The sequence below is a fragment of the Ursus arctos genome, unplaced genomic scaffold (assembly GCF_023065955.2).
Source record: "Ursus arctos isolate Adak ecotype North America unplaced genomic scaffold, UrsArc2.0 scaffold_9, whole genome shotgun sequence".
NCBI classification, from domain to species: domain Eukaryota; kingdom Metazoa; phylum Chordata; class Mammalia; order Carnivora; family Ursidae; genus Ursus; species Ursus arctos.
The window spans coordinates 60,919,123-60,942,071 of record NW_026623111.1 but is presented as its reverse complement, the minus strand read 5'-3'; the positions used below and the strand labels follow the sequence as shown (position 1 = coordinate 60,942,071).

The 22,949-nt window shown below is 37.6% G+C and overlaps 1 protein-coding gene across 2 annotated transcripts in view; it reads right to left on the bottom strand.

The window, feature by feature from the left end:
• BMP2K (BMP2 inducible kinase) overlaps window positions 1-22,949 on the bottom strand; it is a 126,244-nt gene that overhangs the window by 31,820 nt on the left and 71,475 nt on the right. For both annotated transcript variants that reach the window (XM_026509893.4, XM_026509892.4), the window contains exons 8-13: window positions 14,796-14,899; window positions 13,335-13,414; window positions 8,407-8,567; window positions 3,907-4,097; window positions 2,722-2,820; window positions 1,729-1,913 (exon numbers count right to left, since the gene is read on the bottom strand). In XM_026509893.4, the coding sequence (XP_026365678.2) occupies window positions 1,729-1,913; window positions 2,722-2,820; window positions 3,907-4,097; window positions 8,407-8,567; window positions 13,335-13,414; window positions 14,796-14,899 (820 nt within the window). The remainder of the gene's footprint in view (window positions 1-1,728; window positions 1,914-2,721; window positions 2,821-3,906; window positions 4,098-8,406; window positions 8,568-13,334; window positions 13,415-14,795; window positions 14,900-22,949) is intronic.

The window sequence follows — 22,949 nt, the reverse complement described above, 5'->3', positions numbered from 1 at the left end:
GATCCCAGGACCCTGGGATCAGGCCCCGAGCTGAAGGCAGAGGCTTAACGACTGAGCCACCCAGGCGCCCCCTCATCAGTATTTTAAACTAAACAATATTGAGCAGAATATCCTATTTTTAATGAAGAATAAAACTATTCCATTCTTATCCCTAGGGGGCTTATTTTTTAGGTGTGTCTTTTTTGTAAATTCATTAGATTACTACTTGTGTTTCCAGATTATATTTTAGTGGATTCAATTTGTTTAAAATGTTTAATATTATTTGTTTTAATGTTATTTGCAATAATGTTATTAATTTATTAAAGAAAAAAGTGGATATGTGGATAAACCAAAAAACTGTAACTAGAGTAGGCAAATAACAAAAAACTTTGCAAATACCAATCTGGATCTTTTTTTTTTTTTTTTTTAAAGATTTTATTTATTTATTTGACAGAGAGAGACAGCCAGCGAGAGAGGGAACACAAGCAGGGGGAGTGGGAGAGGAAGAAGAAGTCTCCTAGCGGAGGAGCCTGATGTGGGGCTCGATCCCACAACGCCAGGATCACGCCCTGAGCCGAAGGCAGACGCTTAACGACTGCACCACCCAGGCGCCCCCCAATCTGGATCTTTAAACCAAACCAGCTTCTGGTCTATGCCCTGCCCTGCACTTAGACATACTTGTCTTAGTTCATGCACCTCAATTTTTGTTTTAGGAAAATACTTGAATAAATAAATTTGCTTCCTCCCTCCCTCAGTCCCTCCCTCTCTCTCTCCCTTTCTTTCATTCTCTCTTTTCTCTCTCTCTCTCTCTCACACACATACAGGTTGGGAAGTATATCACAGCAAACTGTATATTTTATCCCTCTCTTGACATGCTCAATGAATAAGTATGCTACTGATGTTGCTTTTTCTCATGCCTAAGTCCTACCCAAAGCTTGCAGATACCTTTTCTCAGCTAATGTTCATATCCTGAAATAATGTTGTATGAGAACTTCTTTAGTGTTTCCATAATCAAAGTTCTAATAGCTACTTCCTCCAACGTATCTAAAACTATTAAGAAATATTCATAATGGTCAACAAATTTTTCATTATAAAATCCTGAAGCACTCCCCAGTTCAAATCTGAGTTTGAGAAAATTTATACCACAGTTCTTTAGTTTACTGTAATGTTTTCAATATGAATTATCCATGAAAAATAACTCTATACTAACCAATGTAACTAAATAACCAAAATATACGAGGCTGTGGTTGTAATAAGCTTGCACTATCTTAAAAAAGAACCAAATGGCACGTTACTATTTTTTGTACCTCTTAAATCAAACCAAATTAGACAAACTTTATGAGTAAATATTGTCAAATTAATTGAAAGTAATAATACATAAGTAGAGAAAGTTAAATTAACTTGTCTACAAGGGTTATTTTTTTAAACTACTAAAGTATAGCCCGTTAGGGTTTTGTTTCTATTTAAATTACAAAGAATGTCTTAACATACAAGCCACTAATTTTCTTAGCCTTAAATGCTGCTAGACATTGCTAAACCTCACCTGCAAATACCAATTAGCAGACCTAACTGATGGAAATGCAAGGAAGGACAGGGATACTCAGGGCCAGGAAGACAGGCCTAGTGAGAGAAAAAGGGGGACTTTCTAAAAAGATGGGCTCTCAATTCAGGAGCCATTCAGTGACTCCACTCCACATTTACACCCACTTCCACAATCATTTCTTTTGCAGTCACTGGAAAAATACTTGCCTATTGGCACTATAAGAGGAGTCCGCTACGGTTGCAACCTGAGCTGGAAGTGATGAAGCATAAGGAACTAAGGCGGGCGGGAACTCTTGAGGGGAGGTAAGATACTCAGGTGAAGCCTGTTGCTGGGATTGCTGACGCTGAGCTAGCATCTGTTGCTGCAAGAAAGCCTGCTGGTACTGCTGCATCTGAAACAAGAAATGCCATTACACAAAACAGGGTCCGATGTCACTAAAGCACAGTCAGCATCACACCTATTTACTCCATTCTTTCCTTTTCACACTGGCAACAAAGTCAGAAGCCTGAAAAACAATTTATATATGAATGAGCAGCCTGCGTATAGAATATCACAGCAAGACAAAAATAAGTCTATTTAAGAAGTTGTTTAACTGCATGTATTACAGTGACCATTTGCAAAATACACAAATATCAAATCATTACGGTGTATCCCTGAAACTGATAGCATGTTATGTATGTTATGTTAATTATACCTCAATTAAAAAAAAAATTCTGAAGCTAGATTCACTTAACCGGATTCAAAAATCCTCCTTTGAATAGTTTAAGAAAAAGACAAGAGAGTAGCTTACAGTCACTAGTACAGCAGTTGCTATAAAAAACAAAACAAAAAAAAAAGGTCACACTATTCTCTGAAGCAAATGCAATTTCCTTTTGGGTTTCTCTTTTTTATTCAACAGACATTTGCCAAATGAAAGAGACATATGACAAAAGACCACAGGAAATAGATCATTTCCCTTATATTATGAGGTAAGAGAAAAATACCACCAGTCAGTTACCATGTGCCAAATTCAGGTGCTACGGTTCAGACCAATGTCAAGCTGCTTTAGAACACACCACTGGCTTTGTTAAAAATGTGTTAATTAACTGACTTGAGTTGAATTTGAATAATTAAATTCTGAATAATACCTGTCATACTGGGAATTCCAACACTGGAATGTATTCTCAGAGAGAAATACCTAGAAATTATGTGACACTTACCATTGTAGGGTACTGTGATGCACAAGGTTGCGGCTGATACACAGAATGCATTAAAAACTGCTGTTGAAGTATCTGTTGCTGCTGCATTGCCTGTTGATACTACAATGAAAAAACAAAGAAAGTCATCAATATTATGCATGCCTTTTTTGTGCCATAGGTTTTTTTTTTTTTGGTTTTGGGTTTTTTTTTTTAAGTACTGAGCTTACCATCAAAACAATGATTTCAGTACTACTAATCCAAACACCAATGTAAAAGAACTATAGTATGTAACTGACTATAACTTACATGTGCTTATTGGAATTGGTTCGAAGATTATCAGTGAAACATAACGGAGTGGACTAAAACCATTCCCAGCGCAGTTTGAGGACGCTTGGAAGAAAACTAAACCTAAACACATTTACCAGTTGGTGAGAACCCCTGCAGTAACTTGTGTCCAGGACTCAGTAAATTCCCCATCTCTTCTATCTCCACTTCAGTGATATCTTCTGGCAACTCAATGGCACCATCTACTTAACTACGTTCTGTTCTGGGTCTATTAATCAAGATGAGAAGAGGGAGCCACCCATGCGTTTACTAGGTTCAAAAACAGTTCAGGAAATGACGGAAAGGCAATTGTGACAAGTCATTAAATTTAAAATAGTTTAATGAAACTAGAAATTTGCAGGTTCTGATAAGGCAAAGGGCAGAACAGAACTTAAGGTCATTTTTTTCTATGCCCCTTCCAACTCTAAATGCCACCCCTCCACACACACACACACACACACACACACACACACCAACCCAGGCAGGGGAAGAAAAAAACTAGAACAAAAACCCAAGTAGTGTTACTTCTGAAAGCCTAAATATCACCTTTCCAACAATAACATTATTAATCTGTTTCTTAACCCAAAACATAACCTGGAAAAGATAACGTTCATCACAAATTGCCACGCTTATTCATATTGCCCAATGACCGAACATGTCTTTGCTTCATAAAGCCATGATGCAACCTATTTGAGCGGAATATTCTTAAGACTCTCACAGAATGCAAGTAAATACATATTCTTCAAAAATCCCGAAACTGGGCAAGCGTTTACGTGGATCTAGAGTTCATGGTGCCGTGATGTGACAGGCAGTTCGCTGATTCTCAACAGCCGCGTGACCTCCCCGCCACCCCTTCCGCATCTACAGGAACCGCAGAGCGACCTGCTGCGTGTAGGCATCCGGAAGGAGCTGCGGCTGCGGCGGCTGCGGCGGGGCCCGGGGCTGCAAATGCAGCTGCTGCAGTCTCCAGTCTCCCTGCTGTAACTGCTGAAGGACTCGGTGCTGCTGCGGAGGCTGCTGGGGGGGCCCCTGACCCAGTACGATCTCAGGGCCACTTCCAGGTCTCAGCGCTCCTAAAAGTGGTTTCCAGAAATGTATGTGAACACAAGATTTCGACAAGATGGCTGGATTTCAAAACACTCGTTTCGATAATCATTAACCAAGGCAATTTTATCCTTACTTTATAGCACAGAAACTTCCATATGCACATAGTCTGAAGGGACTGTTTACTGTAATTTTAAGAACCCATGAAAGTTAATTTTGTCAGCCACAACTCTGAACAAGTCAACGTCTTAGAAACGCTTCTCTCCTACGTCATCTCTCCATGAACACATCAGCCACGTCCTCGGTTTCTCGCTTCTCTGGCATGAATCTGTGCCTTTGCCAATATGATTCTCTCTGTCTACACTGCCACCTTCCACCTACTGCAATTCTTCGTATCCTTCAAAGTCTAGCTCAAGGCTCTCCTCCTTTCTCCTTTATCTAACACCTCCACTTGGTTTACAACATTTCGTTCTGCCTTGCACACGCTATCTTCACGGCTATGTCCTAACCGGGGCCCTTTGACGGGTGGGATGATGACTTTGATCTATTAAGGCCCCAAGGAATGTCTATTATAACAGGTGTTCAATAAATGCTAGTATAGTGAATTTATTAACACTGCCTCTTAAATGGACATTTATAAGCTTCATAATTTTTATCCAAGGCAAATCCTATGAATAAACTTTTGAAATTAATGAAAACGAGACACACAATATCAGAAAGGAAATGTGATATGCCATAATTTCTATATTCTCCTCCAACAACTTACCATAAATTCAAGTGCAGCTATTTAATCCTATGGGGGTAAAAGAGAGTACAAGAAGGGAGAGAAGGATTCTTTTTCACCAATATCTTCAAACCTCCCCAGGCCTTAAATACAACACCTCTATGAAAATAGTTTAATAACTTCCTAATTCTTGTAATTATAAGGAAATGCATGTTCATTATAATTAGTCTTCAAACATTTATAAAAATATACAGAAGAAAATTAAAACCATAATTCTACCACACAGATATTACCACCATTAGCCTTTGGTGCCCTGGTTCTCAAGCCAAGGCCACAGAGCACCAGAGAAATCCCAAACAACATCATAACAATCCTATGTGAAAACAATGCTTTCAAGTATACCATTAAATCATCATACTATTAGTCCCCATTTTGCAAATGATAAAAGTAAGGCTCAGAGAAGTTAAGTAAATTCACCGGGAAAGTTAAAGACATACTGTAAGAAAGTATTGACAATATATTTGGCAAAGAATATTAAGAATACATAAAAACAAAATCTTAAGGGGGCGCCTGGGTGGCACAGTTGTTAAGCGTCTGCCTTCGGCTCAGGGCGTGATCCCGGCATTCTGGGATCAAGCCCCACATCAGGCTCCTCCGCTATGAGCCTGCTTCTTCCTCTCCCACTCCCCCTGCTTGTGTTCCCTCTCTCGCTGGCTGTCTCTCTCTGTCAAATAAATAAATAAAATCTTAAAAAAAAAAAAATCTTAAGGGCAATAAAAAATTAAAAACAAGACAATCTCACAGAAAATTGCAAAAGATAATTCACAGGAGAAAACGAACAGCCAGTAAACATGGAACAGTAGTATTAATCAAGAATATTAAAATAAAAACAAAGATATTTTACCTATCAATAGGGAAACATTTTAAAAAAACCAATACTATCAGGTATTGGCAAGGATCAGAATCAAAGGACACTCACACTGTTGTTGATAGTGTAAGTTTTTGAAGTCTTTTGGATGGCAATGCGGCAAATTTTATTTTTTTTATTATGTGATGTTAGTCACCACACAGTACATCATTAGTTTTTGATGTAGTGTTCCATGATTGTTTACGTATAACACCCAGTGCACCATGCAATATGTGCCCTCCTTAATACCCATCACCGGGCTAGCCCATCCCCCCACCCCCCTCCCCTCTGATACCCTCAGATTGTTTCCTGGAGTCCATAGTCTCTCATGGTTCGTCTCCCCCTCTCATTCCCCCCCTTCATTTTTCCCTTCCTTCTCCTAATGTCCTCCATGCTATTCCTTATGTTCTGGCAATGTGGCAAATTTTAAATGAGTATATTTTTTAATATATTCCTCAGAAAAATGCTCTAACATGGAAATCAAGAGGCTGTTATAAGGATGTTCACCACAACACTATTAATAAGAGCAAATATTGGAAATAACCCAAATGGTTATATAAACTATGGTACACTCACACTGGAATATCATCTACCTATTAAAAACTACACGGTAGATTTATATGCACTAATGTGCAAAGCTCTCCTAAATACAGGAGGTAAAATAAATCAAGTTGCAGAGAACTATGTATGGTATGAATCCACTTACGTTAAACCCAGCATAAGTGGTTTTTATCTATATATACGCATGCAAGAACATAAAAAATGCACCCGGGAAATGCATACTAACCTGCTGCTAGTTTATTCCACAGAAAAAAATAATAGAGACTTTTCCATTTTTCCCCAAATACTACTGTACTGTCTGAATATTTTAAAAGAACATATTCATGTGTCACTTCTTGTATAATACTTAATGGGGGAAGAAATGTTAAAAGATGCACATATGGGGAGAAAAGGGAATGTTACTTTTCCAACTTAAGCTGGAAGCGTTTGAAGGAGAGCAAGCAAGCCCTGCCATGGGAGCAGGCCTGACCCGCACAGCTCCTAATAAACAACACTTCTCCCAACGCCCACATCAGACAAGGCTTCCTGTGAGCACGGTGGATCAGGACAACAAGACCACTCCATAATCACATCTGAACGCTGCCAAAATCAGGCACATTGTCCAAACCAAAAATTGACCAAACCTCTCCTGGATATATCCTGGCTACTATGGCTGACTGCTGCTTCTATACCAATTGAGGCTTTTGCTTCCCTCCTTCTACAGAAGTAAGATTTATTAAGATACCTAATGATATCATATCCACTTCCTGACAGCATTCACTCCAGAGCAAAGCTCCACTTCCTTCAAGCTTTCCCAAAAATACCTAACACAAGCTCAAATCCTTCAGTAAGTCTTTCAAACACCATCTTACTGAGACACTCCCACAGATTCCCATGATATGTAAGTATAAGCCTAATTGGTTCAAATACAAGTGTGTTCCTAGTGGTCTTCGGGTAGAGGGCACTGATACATGATAGAGAAGACTAATAGGATCTCCAACCCAAAATGGTAGGAAAATTAAAAAGAAAAAGAAAAAGAAAAGAAATAACACTGAATGCTTACTACGAAACAGAACCTTCCCAGATATCACACACCTTGTCTTGTATTTCTTGTAACAGGCAAAGCGGGTGTTATTCTCATTTTACAGGAGAGAACAGTGAGGCTAAGAAATGGACACAAAAGGCTTCAACTTCCCCTATTTTCCCTTTTCCATGGAATAATCCTCCGTCTGCTGGGCCTGATCACGACAGAAGTATGCAGCAATGCATCAGGTAACATAAACATTCTCTTCCCTGAGCATATGCTTAACAGTAATAAGAGTAGCTAATATTTAACATTTCTTAAGGACATACTATGTGGCAAGGGATTATATTAAGCAGTTATTTAATCCTCACAGCAATCCTATCAAATAGGTACCAGAGTCTTTATAACATACATCACTAAGAAATGGGAAAACCAGAACTCACATTCAGGTTCATGAGACTTTAAGTGTGGGCTCTTAACCATTGGAGTATACTAACTGAAAACATTTTAACATTAAAGCAAAACAGCTATCCCATGAAATTAAGTGCATAACGGGGTTTTCTTGAGATGGGCCTGTTACTTTTTCCCCCGAATACTAGCGAGGACAAGTTTACTATCTAATATTAGAGAGATTTTCTTGGGGAATTTTTTTTAAGTACTACACTGTACCATAATGCTTTGAAGATATTTTAGATTAGAAAAACAAATCTTCTCAAAATCAGATGAGAAGACAGGTTCCTGTGTTGTAATCTCCACATGACCCAAGAGAGACTCCTCCGTCAAGGATCTAGATGCAGTGGAATACATAAAACTTTTTAAGGCTCAAGTTTCAACTTCCTCCTTTCCAACACAGTCCAGAATTTTCTATACTCTTGAACCTTATTACCAACCTCAAACCCTACTTAGTTGATGACTCTATGCATAAGCAAATTGGAAGCTTTTTGTACCATACTTTTACATTTTGCCTACAACTTTAGGAAAACAATTAGCTGAGTTTATCAGACATCAGTAGAAAGTTTCTGCAAGCATTAAGTCATCTGCTTCACAATAGTATTTTGCCAGTAATTTACACTCCTAGGAAATCAAGCCACAAAAGGTTTAAGTTAACTATAAAGGTGATAAGGTTGGCAGAGCTGTTATTACCTTTTGGTCTGTGGTTACTGAATTCACCAGGAGCAGGGACTTTTACAGGTGTTGCTGAACTCTGAATGGTCAGCACACTGGGAGTGGCAGTAGTAGAGTTGGCCTTTGGTCTTTGTCTTGGTGCAATTGAGGTTTCTGTTGGTCCAATGGTATCTGTTATTCTACAACAGAAGAATATATTTCATTCCAAATACTGGAATTATTTCTAATTCACTATTTGTCCTATAAAGGCTCTATTTTAACAGATGCACTTTAATTATTATTGTGATCATATCAGTCATCTTGGCTTCTTCCTGTCCCATTCTCAAGTATTAAATGTTTAATAAAAATAGGAAAGTAAATGAAATAAACCTAACCATTTTTCTTAAACTAGTATGCTACCATTCAGAGTCTGCTGCTGAAGCTGATAGAGTAAGAATATAGGATTGCTCTTAAGGAGATGAAATAAAGGAAACAAACAGAAACCTTCTCAAAAGGTTCTAGACAAAATCAGGAGCCAATTCTCCAAACCAGGCAGAAAAATAAAAACAAGAAACAAAAAGTAAGTTTCCCTTCGCTTAGACTCTAGGCCTAAGAAAGAAAAGACTGCCCTCCAGCGCTCAGAAAACAAAAGGAGCCAAAACTTTCAATGATTGGAGCTACCTATTCACATCCAACTTCTTGAATCTTTAAGTATGCTTTACTTAAAACAATGAATGGAAATTATGTAACATTTTTCCCACTAGGACTTAGTTTAGGCCACAGACAGGGGTAGTCAAAGTGGTAAGCACAGTTTTTAAAGCAAGAACACTAAAAGACACATTTTCTTTTCTTTTTTCAAAAAAAAGGGGGGGCAGGGAAACTCTCTAACTTACAGATTTATCAACTTATTTTTTCTATAAATTTAGTATAAAAATTCAAATACTTTTTAATAGGGTCATATGTTCACTTTTCAACAGGACAGCCATAAAATCTCTTTCCCAAGTTCCCTCAGCACCTTTTCAAATAATTTGGTACTTAAAAAGTCTGCATACATGATTTACCAAGTCCATATCTGCTGCATTTGGAGAATGCCCTATATACAGTAACTGTACAGATCTACAGTTCTCTCTTATATCCGTACACACCACAAGAGGGAGCTCTCTTAACTACCTTTCTAAGAAAGAAAAGAACTGAAATTTAATCAAAAGATTTTAAATAATAGAAATACATTGTATGTGTGCTGTTTTCTAAAAATAACATGTTTTAAATGGGATGGGTTATAGTACAAGTCATATGAAAACTGAAAAGGCAATAAAATTATCATGTATACATCTAACCAATTATATCTCATTTTAATGATAATCAAGTACTTACTGAGTTCAAATTATGGATATGACACTAAAACCAACGCTGTACTCCCTAGTTCAAGTAATTTGGGGACTGTATACCCTATACAACCTTTTTATCTGTCTATCCATTCTTTATTAAGTGGATGGTATAGGCCAGAACTCGCCCTGCCTTGTTCCTGTTATAAATCGTTCTACAGAGATTTACAACACACATGAGCGCAGCAAACCTCTAAAAAGCATGTTAAAAGTTCTACAGAATTTAGTATAGTGTTTCCTAATGTATTTTATCTCAATATCTATTATATGATTACTGATATCCAGCAAACACGGGCAAGACCCTGTCTTCAGATGGGGCGCCTGGGTGGCACAGCGGTTAAGCATCTGCCTTCGGCTCAGGGCGTGATCCCGGTGTTATGGGATCAAGCCCCACATCAGGCTCTTCCGCTATGAGCCTGCCTCTTCCTCTCCCACTCCCCCTGCTTGTGTTCCCTCTCTCGCTGGCTGTCTCTATCTCTGTCGAATAAATAAATAAAATCTTTAAAAAAAAGACCCTGTCTTCAGAGAATTTACAATATACCCAGGAAGATAGGATGCGTGTTCATGAAAATACAATAAAACATAAGACAGTAAAAATAATCAGTGTCAAGCTAGTACTGTCAAGAGTTTCATAGAGGAGTAATTCTACTCTTAATCTAATTTGGCTACAAAGACTTCAGGTAGGTGCTGGAGGGTAAAAAATAAACACATTTTCATTAGACAGTAAAAAAGAAATTAAGCATTCTGTGTGAAGAAATGGGAAGAAAATGCCTGGGCAGATTAGGCAACATGAAGACCGAACTCGACTAGAACAAAAGACGAAGTAATCACTAGTGTCAACACTACTGTGCAGCCTCATCTGGCCCCTTACAACAGACAGAGCTGTTCTCTCTGCTCCCTTCCTTGTCTTTCCTAGTCCCTATCACCTGAGCAATCTTCCTAAACCACAGACTCTCTTAAAATACTTAAGTGTTTCCATCTGCCAGGACCGTAATTCTCAACCTTTCCATTTTCAGATACAAGTCACAAAAGTCTCCCATGTTTAACAGTCCCAAAAGCAGATGCAGGTTTCAGGGAGGTAGAAAGGAGCTTCTGAGAAAGAAGTAAAACCAAAAATGTCACACAGTAAAGGCAGGGTAGATGGATAATACACATAAAAGCTCTAAAACATATAAATAATGATACTAGCTATTTAAAGATTTCTCCAATCACCCGTCCCCCATTAAGAAGCCTTTTACATGGGGAAAAAAAAAAAAAACCTAACTTAATATTTTTAATTAGGTTTTATACACATTTAAATCTTTCAAGTACTTTACGGATTCTATCAATAAAGAGTAAATTTATATTATTGACCAATAAGCACCAATGAACCTAATTTTTTTAATGTAATGTTCAGATTTAACATAATACGAATAGCACTGTGAATTGTGGTCATATTAACTATTTCATTTGCTTATAATTGTATAGCTATGACTTCTGTCATGATTAAAGAGATATTCAAAGCATCATTCTTGTTCAGTTGACTCATGCTTTTCAAAAAATCTGTATCTATTTCTTACAGACTTAATCATTGACAAAATAATTATTTAAAAAAACGCAACAGGGGCGCCTGGGTGGCTCAGTTAGTTAAGTGACCAACTCTCGGTTTCGGCTCAGGTCATGATGACGTCACGGGTCTTGGGATCGAGCAGGAGCTGGCAGCATCTTGGAGCTCAGCGGGGCTTCTGCTTGAAAGATTCTCTCCCTCTGCTCACCCACCCCCCCTCCCCTGCTTGCTCTCTCTCTCTCTGAAATAAATCTTTAAAAAATAAATAAAATTTTAAAACACCACAATAAAATTGAACTGACATGTCCTATAATAATTCATAATTGCCACTCGACTCTAACAGCAGTTGTTAACTACAGCTGTGTCACCGATACAAAAGTCAGTCGTAACAGATTCCTGCAAGTTAGATGTAACTTTATTCCTTCAGTCTCTTACTCGAGAGAGTACTTTAAAATTCAAGTGAATGAAGATAATATTTTTAGAGTGATGGCATATTTTTTTAAACAGTCATTCACAAATGATATTTGAACAATTTATAAATAACAAATTATTTTTTGTTATTATAAAAACACATCTCACACAAAGTCCCAAATAGTAGAGCTGACTGCAAGGCTGAAAATTCACTGGCTTAAAGGCCAAAGTCCAAATTTCTCAGCATGACATATAAACTAAGTTGCTCATGACTGGCATCTAGCTTCCATTTCCCACCACACACGTATATGTGCCCTTATGCTTCATCCATGCGCTTTCACAAAGGCCATTCTTCTTGCCTGAAGTGCCTGACTGCTGTATTTCACTCCCCATCACTCCAGGTGACTGTCTATTCATCCTTCCAGGAAGAGTTTAGCAAGCCATGGGGCCAAGGAAAGGAGGCTTTCTCTGCTCCCAGCTTTCCCTTTCTCCACTCTCAGAGTTGCCTGGTATCTCTCTGGTAACTGTTTTCTCATCTGTCTTCACTAGAATGTGAGCTCCTTGAGATTAAACACTGCTCCTCTTTCTTTGTGTTTCCCGTATCTATATCTTGTAAATAACAGGTACATAATAAACATATTTTATGTATTTCATGTCAAATAAAATCTTTGCCAAAGTAAAACGCAATACAAAAAAAAGCTCTGAAAGGGGTGCCTGGGTGGCTCAGTAAAGCATCCTATCTGGATTTCAGCTCAGGTCATTATCTCAGGGGTCCTGAGTTGGAGCCTGAGATGGGTTCTGTGCTCAGCGGGGAGTCTGAGATTCTCTGATTCTCTCTCCCTCTGCCACCCTCCGACCCCTGCAACTCGTGTGTTCATGCTCTCTCTCTCAAATAAATGTATCTTTAAAAAAAAAAAAAGCTGTGACCAAGAAATCTCCCCACATGTAATATTATATCTTTCTGATAATCTAAAATATAATCCTGTTTATTAACTTTTAAACCCAAAAATAGTATTTAAAAAATAATTAATTCAATCATTGATCAAATACACATCTTAACCTACATAATACATATCAAACTTATCAATACAGTAAATAACTACGAATGATAATTTAAAATATCATATTTCTTTACGTCTTAAAAGAATTATAACCATTCTTTATAAATTATATATAGCAATATATATCCTAAATATGCTATTAGAATACAGAAAAGAGCTTACGAATTTAGAATACTCTAAGATAGCTGGCTCTAAGAGTTATTTCCTTGAATTAAAAAAAATCATACTAGCTGTAAACACAACACAAAAATTTCATGACTTATAGTTACCATGTGAAGAAATAATGACACCCCCAAAATGACCCAATGTAACATCACTAGTTCATAATCACTTTTTAATTGCTGAGGGTGAGCAGTTCGAGTAAGACTGATGTCAAACCCCGTACCTCATGCAAAAAAGCTTATGTCATAGCTGCTATCTAAGCTCCTCATCACATGCAATAAAGAACATACATTTTTTGTGTGTGAAAATAATATTTAATCAATGAAACTTAGTAGGACTAAAAATAACAACTATACACTTTTTTAAAAATGTCTTTTCAAATCTCAGCATAGCTTTGCCTACCTGGCTTTTATTTGGCTTTTCCTAGAAGCTGCTTCACTCGCAGTCATCGGTTCAGGAAGAGCTGAAGGAACAGAAGAATTCTTGGAAGAAAAAAAATAAAACTTTTCATTTTGGTTTTCATTTCAATTGCAAAAAGTTTTATTTAAACAGTATAGATACGCTCTTAAAAAGTACTATGAAATACTACTACTTTCACCTCAGATACCTACAGCATGTTCACATATATTTGCCAGATCTAATCTGCAAATATCACTGCATGCTACACAAATGTCACTGTCATATCATGTTCCACAGAAACCCTTGGAAAAGAAACAGAACAACATCATATCCACTTTACAAACATGTAAATATCAGATAAAAAGAAGGATTATATAATACTTGTAAATCAGTGACTATTTTCCAAATGACTTTGGAAAAAGCAGCAAACACGAAGCATTTGAGGAAAGTGTTGTTTCTACATACTGCAGATAATTTTCCTGACACTGCTTGTAAAGGCTAGCAAACAAGAGCAGATCACTTGTTTATGCTCTCTATAATGTTTGTCTTATGGTAGGCACCCAAATACACACACGCTGAATGAAAAGCTAAAAATCCACAGTAAAATGTCAAACCTACTTTCATTACTAGAATGTTAGAACTGCCTGACTTTCAGCTTCGACAGAGCATATATTACATTGCAGCTTTAAAAAACAAAAAGAAATAGTACCAACTTCCTTATTTTTTTAGTGGGATGGACTAAGTTTTACACACCAACAAGACCTAGAAGAACAAGAGCCAGAATGATCTTTAAAAACTGAGACTGGCTTAAAATCAGTGATGAACCCAGACCTTTATTAAAATTAGCAAAGACTTGCCATACACAGTTAATCTGATATAGTTAGACATACTATGCAGACAAAATAATTCAAAGACTCTGAACAATATTAGCTCCTATCAACTCAACACCTTCCATGGATGAGGCACAAGGTTTTACATTTATTATTTGTGACCCTATTTATTATTTTCACAGAAAAAGACATTAAGTAACTTCCCAAAATATACAAAATCAGTCATTGATAGACTTGAACCCAGGTCTCTCCGTTTACAATACCTATGCTCTCTACACCAAACATAACCAAAATTTTAGTTTACCCAGTCCTTAGCGTCTCAGGAATTTTTCATGAGGTACCCTCCCAACTTAACAGATGGGCCCAAACAACTTAATAATAGAAGTTTGTGTTGTGAAAAACAGATGTCACTGTGTTTTCCCCAAAAAGGAAAAATATCCTGCAGTGCCCCAGGTCTGCTGTAGCTCCCCGGGGCACCACAGCTCCATTTGGCAACTGTGGCTTTTTATCAAAAATACTAGCCACAAACACACTATCAGACCACCTGTCATGAAACAAGTAATTCTGAAGGTATATGTATCTATACATATGAAATGGGATTTTAAATTCATATCCTACTTGAAAAACTACTTACATTGATGTTGGAAACTGGACACTCCTTTTTGGCAAATTTAAATGCAAAATAGGACACCTGAAATATGTCAGGTCTATGCTCTGGATCTGGTTCAAGCATGAACCCTGCAAGAACAGATTAAAATGTTAAGTTTCACTGAACACACAGAAGCTATTTAGGGGCACATCAAAACAATAAAATGTATAACACTTTTTTCCATTCTAAGATCAGTGATTCTAGTAAAGTCTGCTAATGTCCTAGAAAATATAGAAATTGTTATTTTATACACGAACCTAAAGCATTAACCAAAGCTAAAAGCAGTCATGGAACAGCTCTGTACCAGAAGTATAAATAAACGAATATAAATATTCTTCTCAGAAAGTGACACAAAACAGTGAGTTTGGTGAACACTGGGGAATAATTCAAGGAAGTTCCAAAGCCACAGTAGAGGTCCTTATTTTCATTATTATCTAAAATACCTCTACTAATTTTCAAATGATCCTGCATCATTAAGAAAAGACTAAGTTGTGTGCATTATGTTTAACAAAGTAGTTCAGGGTTCACACTATAATTTTCCAAAACGATTCTTTCATCCCATACTGATGCTAACGCTACTCTTATTCTGCATGTTATTCATGTCATGTTCAGAAGTATGAGTAGAGTTTTATGGTTCTATTGTAAACGGATTTCACACCAGTCTTACAACATTGCTTGAAATACCTGACCTTTTTTTCTAGCCAAAATGATCTTTTTTTCCCCTAGCCAAATGACTACTTATCTATTTCTTGGGTCCCTTATTAATTCACAAGTGCACAAGAAGGCTGGCATTTATATTCAATTCTAGAACTAAAAAGTTCATATTTTGTTAAAACATCTCCATGTTCTAACGCTGCTTCACCAAGTTCTTAGTGTTCAAATCATTTTTTTAAGACTTATTTATTTTAGAGAGAAAGAGTGTGAGCGGGGGAGGAGCAGAGGAAGAGAGAGAGAAACCTGAAGCAGACTGCCCACTTAGTGTGGAGCCCGACGTGGGGCTCAAACCCAGGACCCTGAGATCATGACCTGGGCCAAAATCAAGAGTTAGCCACTTAACCAATCGAGCCACCCAGGCACCGCTCAAATCATTTTTAAACCTATTTGGAATATAAAATGTAGAGTTTCAATTAGATAATATTCTGAAATTTGCTAATAAAATTACGTACAGAAAGATCTAAGTATATAAACAGCTAAATTAAAATTAGAAATCAAAAAGAATTAAATCTTCCCTTCAAATTTAAGTACTATTTGAACAAACAACATATACATCTGCAACGGCATGATAAACTTAGGCTAAAAACACAGCTGTGTAACAAATGACACTAAGTACAAACTTAGAAATTGTTTCAGGAGATTCTAAAGTCAGTTTTAAAAAATACTGTGTGGGGGCGCCTGGGTAGCGCAGTCGTTAAGTCTCTGCCTTCGGCTCAGGGTGTGATCCCAGCGTTCCGGGATCGAGTCCCACATCGGGCTCCTCCGCTGGGAGCCTGCTTCTTCCCCTCCCACTCCCCTGCTGTGTTCTCTCTCTCATTGGCTGTCTGTCACATAAATAAATAAAATCTTTAAAAAAAAAAAAATACTGTGTGTGGGGGCGCCTGGGTGGCTCAGTCGGTTAAGCATGACTCTTGATTTCGGCTCAGGTCATGATCTCAGGGTCCTGGAATCAAGCCCCACATTGGGCTCTGTGCTCAGCAAGGAGTCAGCTTGGGATTCTCTCTCTCCCTCTGCCCCTCCATCCATGCACGCGCGCATACTCTCTTTCTCTCTCACGCTCTCAAAATAAACAAGCAAGTCTTTAAACAAAAAAAAAAATTCTCTGCATGTAACTTGATTTTATATGCTATAATAGGTCACTTATAATATTGTTTTTTATTATTTTGTCACCATTGTTAAATGTAAATAACCAAAAACATTTATTTATTAGATTGTATTCAACCTCATTCCAAAGAAGATTCAGGGACCTACAAGGTTTATTTTATCCTCCAAAATCATATTTGATCTTGACACCAACAAATATTAAATGTTTTAAAAGTACAACAGTACATGATATAGAAATAAATTTAAACAGACTTTTAACAATAAATGCTTATTCATATAATTTTTTAAAACTAAACAAATCACAAGAAACATCAAATTCACAATCTCTTTTTCTATACTAACAATTAAGTTTATTTGGCTTTTAAGATCTAATTTCAACTTAGCTAATTATAAATATTTATTCCTATAAAGGACCTGAAAAGGCATACAAAACTATGAGGTTTTTTTTCAAAGACTTTATTTATTTGAGAGAGAGAGAGCAAAGTGAGAGAGAGAGCATAAGCAGAGGGAGGGGCAGGGAGAGCATAAGCAGGGAGAGGGAGAGAAGCAGGCTCCCCACCAAGCAGGGAGCCTTTTGCGGGGCTCAATCCCAGGACCCTGGGATCATGACCTGAGCCAAAGGCAGACACTTAACCCAATGAGCCACCCAGGAGCCCAAAAACTATAAGATTTTAAGTATATGAGAAAATTAGTACTAATAAGAAAAGTAATGGCTAAGAGCCCCTGCCCTCCCCCGGCAAAAAATAAACAGGATAATGATGTCAGTGAAGAAACTGCATAGGATTTGGTCCTATAAAAGTAAGCCAAAAATTTAGGTCTCTACTTTCTACTCGGCAACACAAATATAGCAACATGATCCATTACAAGAATCACCGTATCCTTAGCACAAAAACAAACTAGGTGTTAAGAAAAAGCACTATTTCTAATATTGACGGAAAGAGTAAATTCTCCTTTGAGTCTTTCTAAAGGTTCTTACAGAGTGAACAATATCCTTAAGAAATTGAAGTGAGTGACAATTCCTTCTGTGATGACCAGTGACATAACACCTAAGTGCAGTTCAGGAGAAGAAATTCTGTAAGAGCAGAGAACAGTACGGCACAGGAATATACTTCTATGGCCGGACTTAATCTAGGAAAAGCTTTTTAAGTCTCTAGAGTGGAAAAGAATGAACCTCAGGCAATCCTATATATTTTTTTCTTTCGTATTAATGAAAAGCACTAAGGGGCAATAAATTCAAGATTTCATGTTCTCTAACCAGTATCTCTATAGGTAATTCTCTCTCTCAAATTAAGCACAGTACAACATCCCCTTAATAAGATTAGGTAACCAAGCTGTGGGTAGGACTGATTATCATCTTATAACCATACAGAAGGACCTCTAACTCCCAGGCTTGTGTTTCCATGTGGGGCTACATCTGCTAAAGCCAGTTTAGTTTGCCTAACTGTACTGATCCCGTTTATGGAACATAAAATCAATTTAAAAGGTCACAACTATCATTTATTTTAATAGAATATAAAATATTAGAGTGCATTATTATGGTAAGTATAAACAATGTGTCATGAAGCTTCTTTGGAGGGTGTGTGTGTGTGTGTGTGTGTGTGAGAGAGAGAGAGAGAGAGAGAGAGAGAGAGAGCACACATGCACGTACATCCACCAGGTCACAACTAAAATGTATTTTTTACTATGGACCATAGTCAAACAGTTTGAAAACCACTGTACTAGTGACCTCTCCCTACTACTGTAACTCGTTCCTCTCCAAGAAGAAAACAGTGATTTGTCCAATTGTTAGACCAGAAAAAAGAAAGAAGCACCCACATGCACCAATCTCTGATACTCTTTCTTTCAGAACAGTTCTCCAGACGTAAACATTCTCTCTGGAGCCACGTCTGGTAAATGGCCCGCTTCTACAGAGGAAGTCTATGGCTTGCCAGCATTGCCTATGACGAGGTGTAAGTACATTTGGCGACTGAATACAGATTAATAGGCCCATTTGCCTTCAGATCTAAATTTCATTCTGCAATCTGCTTTATTAATATTAATGCTGACACTTTTATCTGATGCGCTCCCATGTCCTTCTGATTTGATTCTAATTCAAAGTATGAGGAGGCTGAAATCCATAGGTAGAACATGGCTACATTTTTATCTTTGAATATTTTTATACTGGATATTATCAGCCATTAAAAAAGAAAAAAGTAAAGAACTCAATAAGGCATCTTTAAGCATTTAAATAATATAATTTCCTAAACTGTCCAAGAGGACTGTACGTTGCAAAATATACTCCTCAATAACTAAATGCTATAATCTGGAGTACAGAGGCATCAGCTCTAATCCAGCTAAACACTGAGGTATATCTACCAAGAATGACAACTTCAGTTTTTAAGTAGTTTGCCCATTTTCTCTCATAATAATTAAACCTCAAGTCTAGTGTTTTATTAACTCCTACTTCAAAGACAATAAAACCATATCATCTACAACAATATGCTCCTGAAAGAATGGATTAAGAAATACAAGTATCTGGTTCTTCCAAAAGTGTTTAAATTCATACCAAAAAAAGGCAGAGAAGCTAGAATACACCCTTGTTTACTCAATTTAAAATGATCATGTGGGGGTGCCTGGGTGGCACGGTGGTTAAGCGTCTGCCTTCGGCTCAGGGTGTGATCCCGGCGTTATGGGATCAAGCCCCGCATCAGGCTCCTCCGCTATGAGCCTGCTTCTTCCTCTCCCACTCCCCCTGCTTGTGTTCCCTCTCTCGCTGGCTGTCTCTATCTCTGTCAAATAAATAAATAAAATCTTTAAAAAAAATAAAAAATAAAATAATAAAATAAAATGATCATGTGAATCATCATGAGACATTCCCATTGACCTTGATTCTACTGACAATGTAAGATCAACTTTTAAAATGTTAGCCACATAGAAATGAAAGGCTATTTCTCTGCTCCTAATTGTGTGAATCTTTCTATTGACACAAACACCACTTATATAACATAAGGACACAAAACAGTCTCAGCACTGAAGGTAGTGTATGATTAAACTACGCTGGTATTTCCAACTAAGGTATCCGACATATCTGATTAGAAAACACTTGCAGGGCACCTGGGAGGCTCAGTCAGCCTTCGGCTCAGGTCATGATCCCAGGGTCCTGGGATCGAGCCCAGCATTGGGCTCCCTGCTCAGCAAGGAATCTGCTTCTCCCACTCCCTCCCACCCACCCACCCTGCTTGTGCACGCGCGGTCTCAAACAAAATCCTAAAAAAAAAAAAAAAAAAAATTAAAACACTTGCCAATGCAGCTGAAATAGTTATGTTTGTAACTAACTGTATGGGAAAGTACAACATCCATGCATATTCCAACAAAAAGAGCTGCTGAAGGAGCTGCTGCTGCTGTAGCAGTGACCAAGTTAAATTACGGCTTCACTACGGACTTAAGCCAAAAATTAAATAAAGTGGTTCCATTCAAGTTATACAAAATGATAGACCCATGCCTGGGCCTAAGTAAAAGTTAAACTAGCCTCTCTGATGGCTCAACACATTTAATAGGAAAATACTTGGGACAGAAGTCTCAAAAAATTTTTCTGCTTAAAATTTTGTTAAATTGTTTTCCTTTCATAAAGACACTTTTTCTCTCCCAAAGACTCCTATTTATTACACTTACAGTAAATATACCTAAAGAGAGAACATCCACTCCGATTTTACAACTATAAATACTTTAAGCATTAACTTGCTATTTTTATCGGTTAACCTGTGGAGATTATTACAGATCTTCCTACATGTTAGGTATATAGATTCTACATAACTTATCCTATGGACTGCTGAAATGAAACCAAATTTAATAGCTAATATGTGTTCAATCATAACTAAAACACTAAAATGGCACTATCAATATGCCAGGTTAGTATGTTTGGGGTAACCCTGGTAGCTGCCCCTAGACGTCATGGATCAGAGCCCTCTCACCACACCTGCCCATGAGGTAACCCAGGAGCAATGACTGGAAATCACCAAGGAACTCCTACCTTAATCTTTGATTTTTTTCCAAGGGCACAGTAAAATGTCTGAGATTATTTTCAAAAATAATATAAAAAAGAGTGGGTGAGGCCAAGGACAAAAAAACACTGACCATGAATTAATAATCACTGAAGCTGGGGAACAAGGTACACAATTCACTGAACTGTTCTGCCTGTATTTGTGTATTTTTTATTTCCAAATAAATTTTAAGTGTATTAAAACAAGCAAGTTCCTTGTTTTCCACAGGAAATAGGTATTAAAATAAATTTATTTACTTTTAAAATGATAAGAAATAACAAATTTTGGTTGGGATGTGGAGAAAAGGAATCCTTTGGGCAATGTGAGTGAGCATGTAAACTGGAGCAGCCACTCTGGAAAACAGTACAGAGGTCCCTCAAAGAATTAAAAATAGAACTACCATATCACCCAGCAAGTCCACTTCTGGGTATTTATCCAAAGAAAACAAAAACAGCTCAAAACGGTATCTGCACGGGGTGCCTGGGTGGCTCAGTCAGTTAAGTGTTTGCCTTCAGCTCAGGTCACGATTCCGGGGTCCTGGAATCAAGCCCCACGTTGGAATCCTACTCAGCGGGGAGTCTGCTTCTCCCTCTCCCTTTGCCCCTCCCCCTCCTCATGCCCTTCTTCTCTCTAATAAATAAATAAAATCTTTAAAAAAAAAAAAGGTATCTGCACCCCTATGTTTTAGTGCAGTGTTATTTACAATAGCCAAGGCATAGAAATAACCTAAGTGTCCTCTGATGGGTGAATAAAGAAAATGTTACACACATTCATTCTCTCTCTCTCTCTCTCTTTCTCTCATATTATTTGGCTATTAAAAAGAAAGGAAATCTTGGGGCACCTGGGTGGCTCAGTCGTTAGGCATCTGCCTTTGGCTCAGGGCGTGATCCCGGCGTTCTGGGATTGAGCCCCACATCGGGCTCCTCCGCTGGAAGCCTGCTTCTTCCTCTCCCACTCCCTCTGCCTGTGTTCCCTCTCTCGCTGGCTGTCTCTCTCTCAAATAAATAAATAAAATTAAAAAAAAAAAAAAGAAAGGAAATCTTGCCATTTGAGACAACATGGATGGCATTATGCTAAGTGAAATAAGACACAGAAAGACAAATATCATATGATCTCACTTATAAGTGGAATCTTAAGAGAGAGAGAGAGACAGAGAAAGAAAGAAAAATGAATTCATAAATACAGAGAACAGATTGGTGGTTGTCAGAGGTGGGGAGGAGGAGGGGGTGGGCAAAATGGGTGAAGGTGGTCAAACAGTACAACCTTCCAGTTACAAAATAAGTAAGTTCTGGGGATGTACTATACACAGCACGGTGATGATAGTTAATAATACTGTACTGTATATTTGAAAGTTGCTAAGTCTTAAAGGTTCTCATCACTGGGCGAGGGGGGGGGAGTGTAACTATGTGAGGTGATAAATGTTACCTAGACTTATTGTGGTGACCATTTCACAACATACACATGCATCAAATCACTACATTATACATCTGGACCTAATATGTCAAATATATTTTTTTTTACAAGTTAAGCCCAATAGATGAGCTGTAAAAAACTAAGATACAGAATCATAAAGCAACTGAGTAGACCCAAGAGTAAGAAAAACAAAGCTTTTCCTGCTGTTCATATAAATCACCGCATAAAGCAAACAACAAGAAAAAAAAAAACGTAGTAGTTACATGTAACAGTATATTCTTGAGCATATAACTTATAGTAAGCCTTTGGTACAGCCACCATTAATCTGCAAAACCAAGTTCTGCTTCATAGCATCCAAAGAAATCTCTGCAGGAAATGAACATCCTAATGAGTTTCTGAAAGTAAATGCCCTGCCCCTTACCCAGAAAATCAAAAACTGGGTTAGCTCAGGAATATTATAATAATGATATCAGTAGTAATGGTAGTTATTATAGTAGTCATGATGGTAGTATTAAAGGCCATCTCTTACTGAATGTTTACACATGCTAAGAAGTACGTTTCATAATTCATTTAATTTTCACAATAACAGTAAGGGGTAGGTACTTTTAATATGCTCATTTTAGAAATGTGATTAAGATAAATGGAGGTGCCCAATGTTCTGTACCAAGTAAGTGACAGAGCAGATGCGAGCCCAGACCCTTTGGCTCAAGGCTTTGTTCTTAACAATGTACCACCTTAACTACCTTACAACACAGAAGCTAAAAGAAAGGGAAGGCAGCCAGCCCTGTATTGATCCATCGTAACTATTCAGTAACCCCATTGGTTAAGCTTCTCATTCTCCACTAAATACTCTAAGTTCTTTTCAACTCTTACATCCATAATGAAAATG